This window comes from Hemitrygon akajei, chromosome 1, assembly GCF_048418815.1.
Source record: "Hemitrygon akajei chromosome 1, sHemAka1.3, whole genome shotgun sequence".
Classification (NCBI taxonomy): domain Eukaryota; kingdom Metazoa; phylum Chordata; class Chondrichthyes; order Myliobatiformes; family Dasyatidae; genus Hemitrygon; species Hemitrygon akajei.
This window is the reverse complement of record NC_133124.1, coordinates 145805656-145818788: the sequence shown is the minus strand read 5'-3', so window position 1 is coordinate 145818788 and position 13133 is coordinate 145805656. Positions and strand designations below refer to the sequence as shown.

At 42.0% G+C, this 13133-nt stretch overlaps 1 protein-coding gene across 2 annotated transcripts; it reads right to left on the bottom strand.

The window, feature by feature from the left end:
• Positions 1–503: 503 nt before the first annotated feature.
• On the bottom strand, positions 504–10644 carry LOC140731279 (tribbles homolog 1-like). Of its 2 annotated transcripts, none has more exons than XM_073052883.1 (5): positions 10505–10644; positions 10316–10393; positions 9307–9963; positions 7591–7883; positions 504–3924 (listed from the first exon to the last, which is right to left on the bottom strand). In XM_073052883.1, exons 3-5 carry the CDS (start codon positions 9595–9597, stop codon positions 3483–3485), a joined length of 1026 nt encoding a protein of 341 aa, XP_072908984.1. In that variant the 5' UTR covers positions 9598–9963; positions 10316–10393; positions 10505–10644; the 3' UTR covers positions 504–3482. The 2 variants fall into 2 exon arrangements, with proteins under 2 accessions (XP_072908984.1, XP_072908988.1); XM_073052887.1 differs by having other exon boundaries at positions 9307–9841.
• Between the last annotated feature and the right edge of the window lie 2489 nt (positions 10645–13133).

Below are 13133 nucleotides of genomic sequence, written 5' to 3'. Positions count from 1 at the left end.
TGAATCTCAGTAAGACCAAGTAAATAGGTGCAGCCTTCAGGAAGGGGAAGTCGAGGGAACATACACCAGTCCTTGTTAAGAGTCAGCAGTTTCAAGTTCCTGGGTGTCAACATCTCTGAAGTACATCCCAGGCCCAACATGTGATGCAATTATGAAGAAGGTATGCCAGTGGCCATATTTCATTAGGAGTTTGAGGAGATTTGAAATGTCATCAAAGACTCTAGCATATTTCTACAGGTGTACGATAGAGAGCAATGTAACTGGCTGTATCACTGTCTGATATAGAGGGGCCACAGCACAGGATCAGAACAAGCTGCAGAGGGTTGAAATCTCAGCCATTCAATCATGGGCACTAGCCTCCTCATCATCAAGGACATCTTCAACAGTAACGGCTCAAGAGGGCAGCATCTATCATTCACCACCTAGAATATGCCCTCTTCACAGCAGCGTTGAATACTAAATATACAATCTACCACCTATCAAACATTGGACTTCCATTAACATAGCACACAAGACATGATTTATTCAGGTATTTTTGACTTTATAACTGTTCTTTGAGAATTGTACATATTTACATAGTTTACATTTCTAAAATAGTGTCTAGTATTCATCAGCAGGACGTCACTGCCAGTATTGTTTCGTATTTGCCAGTAGTAATATTTTTCAAAGCTGTATCATAGATACGATAAGCTGTAACCATGAGCACACCAGAGAAATAGAAATATTTCAATGTCCGTTAAACCTCTAACCTCATGATTATTATCTGACAAGTATTGCTTGCAAGGATTGACACAGTTGCTTTCACACATCAGCACAATATTTTCTAACAATATGGAACAGAAATGACAAGACACCAATTACATGGACACTGTACATGAGGTATAAACAAAATATACACAGCAGTTAATGAAGGTTGCAACATTCAACTCTAGCCTGATCTTGCTGCTTTGGTTTCACCCCTACATGTGATGACTTTATTGAAGAGCTAGTTAACGAGCTCTTTAACAGATTGAAGAAAAACAATCTTTGAGATTACGAGCACAACAAAAGGGACAAAGCAAAAATTGATCATGGTCATCAAGTGAGAGAATGTATGGATATCTGTATAACATTTTAAAGTTCAACACAATCGTCTTAAGTGATGTTTCACAATGATAAAAAAAACTAAAAGCTGAGATATGTTTACAGTTTGCCTAAGCTCTCAAGAGGTTCTCAAGTAATGAGTGCAGGAGTAACATCAGTGCTTTTTAATGTAAATTGTCCTATAAGGTTTTGTAACTGTATTAACATATGTACCCTTCCACAAATTTGCTCTTAAAGGTCCTCTTTTAAGTTCTGCAAGGAAACTAGGGAGAGGGCAAAATCGGGCAAATACTTCACAATAACTAATGTATTCTCATGGTATCCATATCACATTCTGAAACAGTCAAGATCAAAAAGCCAAGCAACAATGAAGTATTTTGACTCTTCTCAAAATTATTTGCTTCATTCATGTCAAAATTAATGTTTGCACTTGAAGAATGGTACAGATCTCTTTCACTTATATCTTCTTTTAAAGACTGGCTGTATCTTAAAACAGCATCACCATATTAATTCAAAGTAGATGTTCTACATCAAAAAGGGCTAGTAAAGTTGAAGGGTTTTCCTATTTGCTTCTTGAAAGTTTCCACATCCTGAATTTAACAATATCGAAAACTCGGAGTGCATTATGTAACTATGCTACAATTGTTCAAGAACTCCAAGCACTTTTGTACACTACCTGAAAAGATTGAACATGCTTTTTATATGTACACACGCAGCAACTGTTTAATCCTATTGGTCAATATTACCATTTGAGATTGACCAGTTGTCAAAATGGTAAGTTTCAGAATACTTCAAAATCATCTTGAGCAGCAACACTATTTGTGGTACATGATGAGAAGGAGGAATTATAGGGTTGTGCCATTATCCGAAGCTGATAGGAAGAATGTTTTACTAAAAAGAGGGATGATTCATTGACTGCGTTATATCAAACTTACATGTAATGTGATGGTTAATGCAGTCAGTCATAGAATGAACAGGGCTAAATGACTACATAAAAGAAAGCACAAGTACTGGGAGGTTCTATCAGCATTTCTGGGCTCATTTCGCCTCAGCCCACCACATCTGCCTGATTAAAGGCAGGAGCCCGCAACAGGCAGGAAGTCAGATGCTGGCACATCTGACCTCACACTTCCTATTCAAGATGCCATTGAGCCCAGTGGCTGTCGTGCTGGAGAGAAGTTCCAAATGTGGTTTGTAGTGAAGTATTAAAGTTCATAAATACTTGCTAGTATTTTAAGATGTTTTTAATTAAGTATATTTTGATATTTTTAATTTTGCAAATCTTTCTATGGTTTTTGAATGCCCAGGGGTAAAGTATCAGCAAATTACTTGATACCTTTCCAACTCATGGGAAACTTCTCAGCAAGGTCAGCTTATTTGGTCCTCAGCATCTGGAAGAGCCCCAGCCCTTGTTCCAAAGCTTTCCACTTTGTGAGGCCAATCAAATGGAGTTTATGCTCACTCCCCTCATCGGTGCCTTACCTCCCTGTGACAAATTCTCCCTCACACACTCGTCAGCTCCCACCCATCAACACCTGAGGACATTTATAGTCATCTACCTACCAACAGAAGCAGCTGTCTCAGTTCAGGACCACATACCCATAAATACATCAGCTGATCCCTATTTTTACGACATTTAAATAACTAACTTCCATTTATCAGAAGGTTCACATGATATCAAATTGGTCATTGTACAGTGCATAGCTTAAGAGCACCCTAAGGGTACTAGTTCACATTGCCAAGCTTCAATGCCCTCAGTGGGTTGGCACATACTCCTGGATGGCCCCAAGTCTCAGCGTTGTCATGGGACAGAATGGCCCATGCAGGTTCCGCTCTGAACTCTAAAGAAACCCCGTCAACAGCCTGACTCTTAGAAAACAGCCATGAATGAATCCACCAGTCTTCCCAAATAACAGGCCAGTCCACAGAAAGGACATATTACAAAAAACAATCACATACAAATTAACGAAATTCACAGCCTTTTCAATGTTGAACAGGTAATAAGTTAAATGCCTGTATTGGTTGCCTTTTAAATATATCTTTAAATGAATAAATAGTTTAGGAATTGATATGAGGATATGAATTTCAACTGCACCAAGGATTCCAAAAGAGTTCTAACAAAAGTTAGAGTTAAAAGGGTATCTCAGTTCCTCTCCCCGCAAATGCTGCCTGTTTATTCTAATCTACACTGACGTTACATTGGGATCCAACTAAACAACTGTTGTTGTGGTAAGTTGCACACAGAGAGTTAAATACCCACTCAGATGATGTTTGTTCTACACGTTAGGTGAATGGAACAACATTCAATAATAAAAGATTTGGGTGGACAACCTTAGAGTCCTGACTCTCTTCCTGTCGATATAGAAATTCCTCACTTTGGTGTCAACAGAGCCTTCCTGTCAGTCGTTCGCAGGCTTAGGAACAGTCTGGTCAGAGGTGGGATAGTCCTGATCAGCAGGGGCTTGCCGAGAGGCGGCCTGGAACCAAGGGTGCATCAGGATCTCACTAGCTGTCAGTCGCTCCAGGGGCTCACGCCGCAGTAGGCTATGGATCAGACACTTGGCTTTGGGTGAGACGCTGTCCGGGATACAGAAGTGCCCGCGCCGGATCTTATTGAAAAGGGCACTGGGGTCAGAATCGTGGAAAGGATAGCGTCCCACCAGGAGGGTGTAGAGCATGATGCCGAGACTCCAGATGTCCGCTGCCTTCCCAGAATAACATCCACTCGTGTTCAGTATCTCTGGGCTTACGTAAGCCGGACATCCATGCTTATCAGACAGGGAGTCATCCTTTCCCTTCAGGATATGAGCATCATCCAAGTTTTCCAGCCTCAGCCAGCTCCTGTGGGAATGGCAGACAAATAATCAGCACTGTGCTTAAAAACAGTACAAGGCAAGAATGGATGTGAAAACCAGCCACTCTTTAGTGAAATACCACTGCCCCGTTCCACACACACAAACACACAACACAGATGTGTTGCATGCATACACACTTGTGCTTACCGAATAACTCATCCCCTCACATTTACTCAGTGAACACTTTGGACAGAATTTCTTGTCTTCCCTTTTCAAAGTTCTGCAGTAATTTGATTTTGTAAAGCTGCTGAAAGTATTTATGCTGTTTGATCAGTATTGATGATATTCTAAATAAAACAGCCTTGTAAAATTTGAATGTGTGAACATTTAAATGCAGATTTCACATGTTGCTTAGTGCAATTAAAAATACATATTTTTAATAGAGTAAAAGCTTTGGAGCTAAAAGGCCATATATTTATAACAAGTACAATTAGACTGATGCTATGCTTAGCATTTGCAGCTACTGAAGAGCAGATCAATCAGGTGATTGAAGGGATGTGCCCTACATTTGAAGCCGGAATCTGTGGAAAGGGCAGAATGTTCAGCTCTTCTGTTTTGTAAATGGAAAACATGATGTGTGTGTGTGTGTGTGTGTGTGTGTGTGTGTGTGTGTGTGTGTGTGTGTGTGTGTGTGTGTGTGTGTGTGTGTGTGTGTGTGTGTGTGTGTGGTATCTGTGTGTGTGTGTGTGTGTGTGTGTGCGCATCTGTGTGAGTCCAAGAGAGTGTGTGTGCGTGTGTGTGTGTGTGTGTGTGTCTGTCTGTGAGTCTGTATGTGAGTCTATGAGTGAGCACATGTGTGTATGAAATAAAAACACAAAATGCTGGCAGAACTCAGCAGGCCAGACAGCATCTATGGGAGGAGGTAGTGATGACATTTCGGGCCGAAACCCTTCATCATATGTGTGTATGTATGTGTCATGTCGGTGTGTGTCTATGAGAGTGTGTGTGTGTGTGTCTGTGAGTCTGTATGTGAGTCTATGAGTGAGTGTGTGTGTATGTGTGTGTGTGTGTGTGTGTGTGTGTGTGTATGTGTGTGTGTGTGTGTGTGTGTCGTGTCTGTGCGTGCATCTGTGCACGTCTGTGTGCGTGTGTATATATTATGGTCCCTTATGACATTGAATCAACAATCAGCACCTGCTTTGACAATGAGAGTACCTTGCATTGCAACACCACCCACCCTGTGTTGCCAAATCTGTAGCACATGATGAAGGGGGAAAATATAACATGCATCTTGCTGGTTGCGGTAATTCACATCTTTCTAACTAATGTGCTATATAAATACTGCTGTTAACCTTAATACCTGATAATGTGGATTCTCACGTGAATTATATACAACCTACAGCAGCGGAACATTACTGGCTGAGTTACAGACAAGGGGGTTTAGCTACAAAAATATAGGCCAGTTATTCAAAACTGTGAAGTGTGATGCATAGAAATTACTTCTCCTGGAGTACTGAGTCTCTCAATTCTCTACCGCTGGGACTGCTGGAGAACGTACACATAGTTAAAGTGGCGAGAGAGATAAACATTTAAAAGTTTATAGGAGCTGGGTGTAGAAGAGAACATAAATTCAAGGAATTTGCAAGATGCTGAAAATCCAGAATAACACACACACAAAATACTGGAGGAACTCAGCAGGTCAGGAAGCGTCTCTGAAGAGGAATAAACAGTCGACATTTCAGGCCAAGACCCTTGAAGCCATGATGGTAGTGAGTGGCAGGGTGAGCTGGAAGGCTCTGCTTCTGGTATGTTCTTACACACCACATAAACCTTCACCCACCCCACTTCATCAAACTCTACCACCAAACTGTCACACATTCGTGAGTTTATTAAGCTTCCTCTAAAAGGCACTGCACAATTCACCTAACTGTCCCATGCTACAGTCTAACCTCAACTGTGAAATAAACAAACTGAAATAGAATTGGAATTCACTTACCTCACCATACAATAATTATAACTCAGGCCAAATTGTTTTGTTAGTCACATAAAGAGGGTAATTTTGCTTAGGCAAATACTGTGGTTTATATCTGAGACAAGACCTTTTCTGCAGTTTAAGTAGCAATTTTGCTTTCGTTTGTAAATGCTGAGGGAAGATCTGAAATGGGAACATGCAATCAAATCTTTAATCACCATAGCTTTTGGGAATGGCCCCCTTAAGAATGTTGCTGCAATCCTGTGCTTAAACATCTATCAAAGCTGCATGCATCATTAGCCACAATTTTAAATGTTTATTATTTCTATTAATAATTTACTCATTTAAAAAGGCTGTAGATAATAGCATTTCTGTAAACCTGCACTTGCCCAACTCCAGTCTATAAATGTTTGATAACCTTGTGCAATATGCTTTATTCATCTAAAATAAACAATAGTTTTGAAATATTGAGAGACCCATTGAGTTTTGTCTCTATTGTTGCAAATATATAGAATACAATTACAATTCACTAAAAAAAATTTAAAATTATTTTAAAACCAGGAGAACAAGTGGATGCAGGTCTGATTTCAACATTTAAGAGAAATTTGGATAGGCACCTGGATGGGAGGGGTATGGAGGACTATGGTCCGGGTATGAGTCAATGGGACCAGGCAGGATAATAGTTTGGTATGAACTAGATAGGCATGAGGGCCTGTTTCTGTGTTGTGGTGTTCTACATCTCTAAAAGAATAAATCTATATGTAAATCATTGCAAGATGTAACTATTTTATGGCTTATTGCCTGAGAACACCAGAAGAACTTTAGGGAAGTATTAACCTATTCCCATATAGATATTCCCCTAGTAGAAACTATTCATTCAGTATTTTGTGTGTGTTAAACCATCCTGAGGTTCTATACTGAGCATTTAGTAAAGCTGTACAACTTTCCTTGATCTAACAGGAGCACAGAAATATTGTCTAAACACCTGGAGATTCACTGAAGCATTTACAAATTCACAAAACGGTTACTGATTACTATTTTGGAAATGTAGTCTTTTTATTTAACAGGTGATTTAATAATCATCTTCTGACCGTGCTTATTAATTAACTCTGGTTTATAAAACTCCAAACCTTATTTGTCACCATATACTCATTTTCTTGCAGGCATTCTTTGATCCTTTGGAATAATATCCTATGCTTAAGAAATCAATTATTTTACCAGTCACGTCTAGAAGTTGTACTAACATGGCATTAAAATTTCAAAAAGGAGTCAGATTAACCAATTTCAATTAAACATGTCGGTTATATTACAGATACAGCACACACAACCTATTAAAGAAACCACATTCAGCACAAGTGTAATCTGAGGGTTATGACGTGCTTTTTTCATTCTGTGTAAAAGATTATGGTGGCTTCCAAGGGATTTTAAATTAATTTATTCACTGACTGCGTGTACCACATTTTATGGAAGATCCACCACCGCTCGTTGCCCTCGGTTCGTTTGAAGAGGGCGGTTAGGTGGAGCACGATAGACGCAAGGATAACAGATTTTCTTACGGACTTTGTTTTGGCAAAATGTGATATTTTCATAGCGTTACTGTGGATAGCTTTTGTGTTTTTTTTAAGAATCAAGTTTTGTTAAGATTACTAGCCCAGCAACAGAACCAGCCGCTCAGAGCTGGGATTAAGGTGAATGCAATCGCTTTGTTTTCGGTGTTGGATGCACCCGTTTTGAACGCACCTCTGCTCATCAACAAAGACGAATTTCCTGAGTTTGAGGTCTCGCAGGACGATGCCGGAATCGTGGCAATGGGCCACAGCCGAGACGATCTGGTGAAAGAGGCGCGCCGCTTCCTCCTCGCCCAGGCGCTTGCGGTTCCGCATGTACGAGTGCATATCGCCATGGCCCCTCTCCAGCAACACGTAGCACTGCCGTTCCCCGAGGATTACTTCCTCGATCGCAGTGATGTTGTCGTGGAGTGACATCTGCAGATACGGTCCGATTTCACCCTGGTATTGCCTAATGTCAAAAACCTGTGGATGCGAAACAACGTCTTATTTCTAAAACACTCAACGCGTTTGCTATTTATGCGAATGGAAAGGTGTTTTAACCCTTATTTTATCGAGCAAGTCGCAAAATCCCGAGTTTAGGCAAATTAACACGTTAACACAAAAGCAAAGTAGTGCTTATCCGCTAAAATCCGATTTGATAAATGTTGATGATACCTGTGCGGAACTTTGATCTGATCCAAAAGGTCATCGCTGGGCCACCGTTCACACAAATGCTGACTATTTCCAGCAGTTGGAGTTAATAATTCAGAACAGGTGGTGAGTGGTAAGGAAAAAGCTGCTTTTAACTGCTTCGCAACACACACACAAAATGCCGAAGGAACTTAGCAGATCAGGCAGATAGAACGTAGAACAGTACAGAACAGAAACAGGCACTTCGGCCCACAATGTTTTGCCGAATCAGCTAAAACGTACAATAAAATAACAAAGACCTACCTCCTACCTGCACAATGTCCATAACCCTCCATCTCCCTCACATCGGTGTGCCTATCCAAATATTTCTTAAAACCCTCTAATGTATTTCCCTCTACCACCATTGCCAGGCAACACATTCCAGGTATCCACCACTCTGAGTAAAATACTTAGCCCTCACATTCCCCTTGAACCTACCCCCGTCACTTTCAATGCATGCCCTCTGGTATTAGACATTTCAACCCTGAGAAAGATACTCTATGATCACTCTATCTATGAACGATCTGGGTCCAAAACGTCGACTGTTTATTCCCCTCCATAGACGCCGCTCGACCTGCTGAGTTCCTCTAGTATTTTGTGTGTATTGCTATAGATTGCAGAGCCTCCTGTGTTTGCAAAGGGGAAACGAGGGGTGCAAAACAAAAAAAAAGCCACAGAAACTGGCAGGGGAAGGGCAGGTGGGATTGGCTGGACAGGCATGGAAATTATTAGACAAGGTGTCAATAATACCTGTCAAAGGTTAATACGTGTCAAAGGTTACGGGGAGAACGCAAGAGAATTGGGTTGACAGGGATAATAAATCAACCCTGACTGAAAGTTAGAGCGGACTCTATGGGCCGAATGGATTAATTTTGCCCCTATGATTTATGGTCAGCATGGAAACTGTGGGCCGAAGGGCCTGTTCATGTAAAATGTCCTTTAATATCGCGATCGCCCCACTCATTCAGGAAATCTCATTGCTGCCCTCTAGATGGCGGCACCGCCATGCGCTGCTTAAATACACTAAACCGCATCCCGTCAGATGGTAAAACGCCTCAAGTTGGGTACAAACTCCCAACTAATTTACGCAGCGCCGGGGAGTCAAACACACAAGGCAGGAGAGGAAGAGAAGTTATTAAAATTATGTTCTGAAAAAGGCAACCCCATCTAAATATAAAACAGTCGTGACTTTTTTGGAGTGTTTTTTGTTCCATACCTTGCACACAAATTCCTTCCCGGTGTGGCTCCCGATTGCCCTGAAGACATTGTCCCTCTCTGGGTTTTGTAGCAAGAGGTAATTTCCTATCCGAGCCCACGCCTGGCTGCTGCAGGGGCTGTTTGGAATCGGGCTGGGGGATCCCGGGGCGGAGAAGTAGGCAGCGTCCGGGGAAGAGTCGCTCAGCCGCGGGCACTTAGGAGCCGGCTCTTCGGCCTCCAGTCGCTTCGGTCTCCATCTGCCATTGCGGAGGATTGGGATGGGGCTCGCCCTGTGCACGTTTAAACTCATCAAAGGGAGCTGGAGATCTAAACAAAAAAAAAGCCGAAGGAATCCTTCTCCAAAGCAGGGAAGAGCGGGTGGGTTTTTTTAATTTCACTGTGGTTTGCAACAAGATTGTACTCCGCGATGCGCAAGGAGGACGGCGGACGCAACTTGTAGGGATGTCTCTTTCATTCCTTGATGGCGAACACCCTTCCTCTAGGGTGGTTGATGCAGCAAGGAGAGATCCTTGAAACAGTTTGCCCGGCCGCTTCTGCAGGAAAAAAAATCAAAAATACATCCAATCCACTGTCCCCGGTACCGGGATGAAATGACTCGCTCGTTTCTCCGGCAGCAGGCAGCGGCGCTTGTTTCCAAAGCAAGGTCGCGGGTGTTCTGTGCAAAAACAAAATAGCCTCAGCACTTGTGTGCAGGTGGTTCACGGGCGAATTACCTCGGGGTAACCGGTCGGGGTGAAGGGGCGCATTGCAAACTTTAACCGGTCTCCGTGCTTGTAACCAGCAGGGGTTGCAACTGGAATCAAAGTTGCTCTGTTCCACAAAAAGTTACAGTAATTTAGAGGGAGGTGGGAAAGAGAGAGAGGGAGAGAAAGGGAGAGAGAATGCCTCTGTGGAATGCAGGCTGGCTCACAGTGTGTCTGAATATAACAGTCTGCAAGATTGCAACATCACCCTCTGGATGAGAGTCACCAAGCAATAGAGAGCGGCAAAAACACAGATACTTTTACCTGTTCTACGCAGTCTGGCACCGCCCTCGACAGATTCTTTGTTGAAGCGGCGTATCGATTTATTTGCTTCTTATCCCACTGTACACGGACAAAACAAATTTCGAAACAGATCAAGATTTGCAGTATTTTCTATATTACCTGAGCAACAAAAATACTTTTTCTATTCATTTCACGATCTAACCTACTTACCGCTGTTAATGCACAAAACAAAAGATTTCTTGAAGTCATGAGCCTATCAAACAAAGTGATTTGTAAGTTTTCCCTCCATTATTTCTGAGCGTAACCTTACATATATTACGGTAAATTCTCTCCTTTCACAACACAATCATGACCATCACATGGGCTGTCTTGAATGACGCAAGGTTCCAGTCTAGGCAACTCTCTTGACGTAGAGGCACGTTAAATGACTCTCCAACGGCACCTATACCAGGTCATTGCAACGGGCAAATGTATTTTTCTTGAGGCGTTGTGCAATAGCATTTCAAAGTAACCAGGTCGTGTTTTACCCGTGAGAAAACAAAGCAGACTAGTGCAAAAATGGAGGAAGTTGGATTTGAAGTAATCCAAGACCCTAAAATTTAACACAGCTATTTTAATCGTCGTGCGCTGATCATCAACAAGATCTGACACCGAACCAGATACTGTATCAGGATAGGTGCACAGCCAAAGGTAATTTAGGTAACATCAAAAAGAAGTGGCGAATTTTACAGATTACAGGTCCGGACCTTTGAAGCACATACTGTTTGTAGTCTTTTGTTTAAGTCGCAGTATTTCTGATGAGTGTGTACATTAAACTTAAATAGATAAATAAATTTAAATGCAGATATTTAAGCTGAAATTATTTTATAAAGACACTTGAAAATTAAAATAAATGCAAAGATTGAAGTTAATTCATGAAATAAGATATTTGACTAATGTTATCCCATCCTTAAACAAGATAGTCACCGGATTGAAGTTTCGTGAACGAGAACCCCAGCCCTTCCTAGAGGTCGAAGATTTTGGAGAATACGTTCAATTTTTTTTGCCTTTTGATTCTTGACTTTTTATGTAGGCTTAGTAGCTTCTTTCCTCACAACCACTCCACTATCTGCTCTGCCACTCTGTTTCCCATCCACCTGCAACTGGGGTTTAAATCTCTCCATCCCCTTCCCCCATGTACCCATGCAGTATTAACAAACCTACCTGCCAAGGGTATTAGTACCCCTCCAGTTCAGGTGCAAACTGTCCCTTCTGTACAGGTTCCACCTTCTGTGGAAGAGAGCCCAATAATCCAAAAACCTGAAGCCCTGCCTCTTGCACCATCTCCTTAGACTGTTAAACTGTAATAATAGGCATCTTTTAGTTTCAAGAGACCATGGATTTGTGCCTTGGAAAGTTTCCAGGGTGCAGGCCTTGGCAGGGTTGCAAGGGAGACCTGCAGTTGCCAATGCTGCAAGTCTCCCCTCTCCACACCACCGATGTTGTCCAAGGGAAGGGCAAGGTCTGATACAAGGGCCGTGTCGTCACAGAGCAATGTGTGGTTAAGTGCCTTGCTCAAGGGTACAACATGCTGCCTTAGCTGAGGCTCAAACTAGCGACCTTCAGATCACTAGACCAACACCTTAACCACTTGGCCACGCATCAACACTGTTAAACTGTATGATCTTCCTATATCTAGCTTCACCATATGGCGTGTCATTGCTCTGTAGGTCCTATCCTTTAACTTAGCATCTAACTCCCTGAACTCATTTTGCAATACCTCGTCACCCTTCCTACCAAGGTAATTGACACCAACATGGACAAGGACCTGTGGCTGCTTAGCCTCCCACTAGACTCGATCCGAGATCTCTCTGACCCTGACATCCGGGAGGGAATAAACCACCCAGGAAGCTGGTTCTCATCCACAGAACCTCCTGTTTGTACCTGTAACCAAAGAATCCCCTCCCACTACAGCTGCCTCCTCTCCCCCTTCCCTCTAAGCCACCTGCCCTGGCTCATCCCCTAGTAGGAGATCTAGTATTGCACTCTCTAATTAGATATATTTCTTATTATAATTCTTACCGTACTTGTTTTTATTTATTTTTATGTATTGCACTGTACTGCTGGCACAATGCAACAAGTTTCACCAAGTATGCCAGTGATATTAATTCAGATTCTGATTAATGCATCCCACAATTTTGTCAACAAGTTATTTTTTGATAAGTTATTCCTGCTCTTGTAAGAAAGATGTCCGGGTTATAACCATGTTCTTCGTTCTGTTGAGTGGTTCAAACCTTTACAAAGATTTATGAAGCAGAACTGATGTTCCGCTTTATCTTATAACAGGATGCTGAGTTTCTGAGCGATGTGGAATGCAAGTACATTTGGTGAGAACCTACATTACTGACAGCTAAAGCTAATGATTGGAGAATTCCACCAGGCAAGCAGAAGGCCAAATACCTCCCATCTCCTAATTGCCTGTAATTTTCATAAGGATCACAAACCTCTGTAGAAATAGAATAAGTAACTGGGAATTGTGCTGACAAGTTGATTGTGTTGACCTTCATTAATCATGGGATTGAGTTCAAGAGCCACGAGGTAAGGTTGCTGTTCTGGAAAGCTCTGGCCAGACTACACTTGGAATATTGTGTTCAGTTCTGGTCTCCTCGTTATAGAAAAAATGTTCAAAGGAGATTTACCAGTAAGCTGCCTAGATTAGACAGCATGTCTTATGAGAATGGGTTAAGTGGACTAGGGCTTTTCTCTTTGGAACAAAGGAGGAGGAGAGGTGACTTGATAGGGGGGGTGCACAAGTTGATTGAGTGTATAGCCAGGACAAAATGGCTAAAATGAGGTGGAT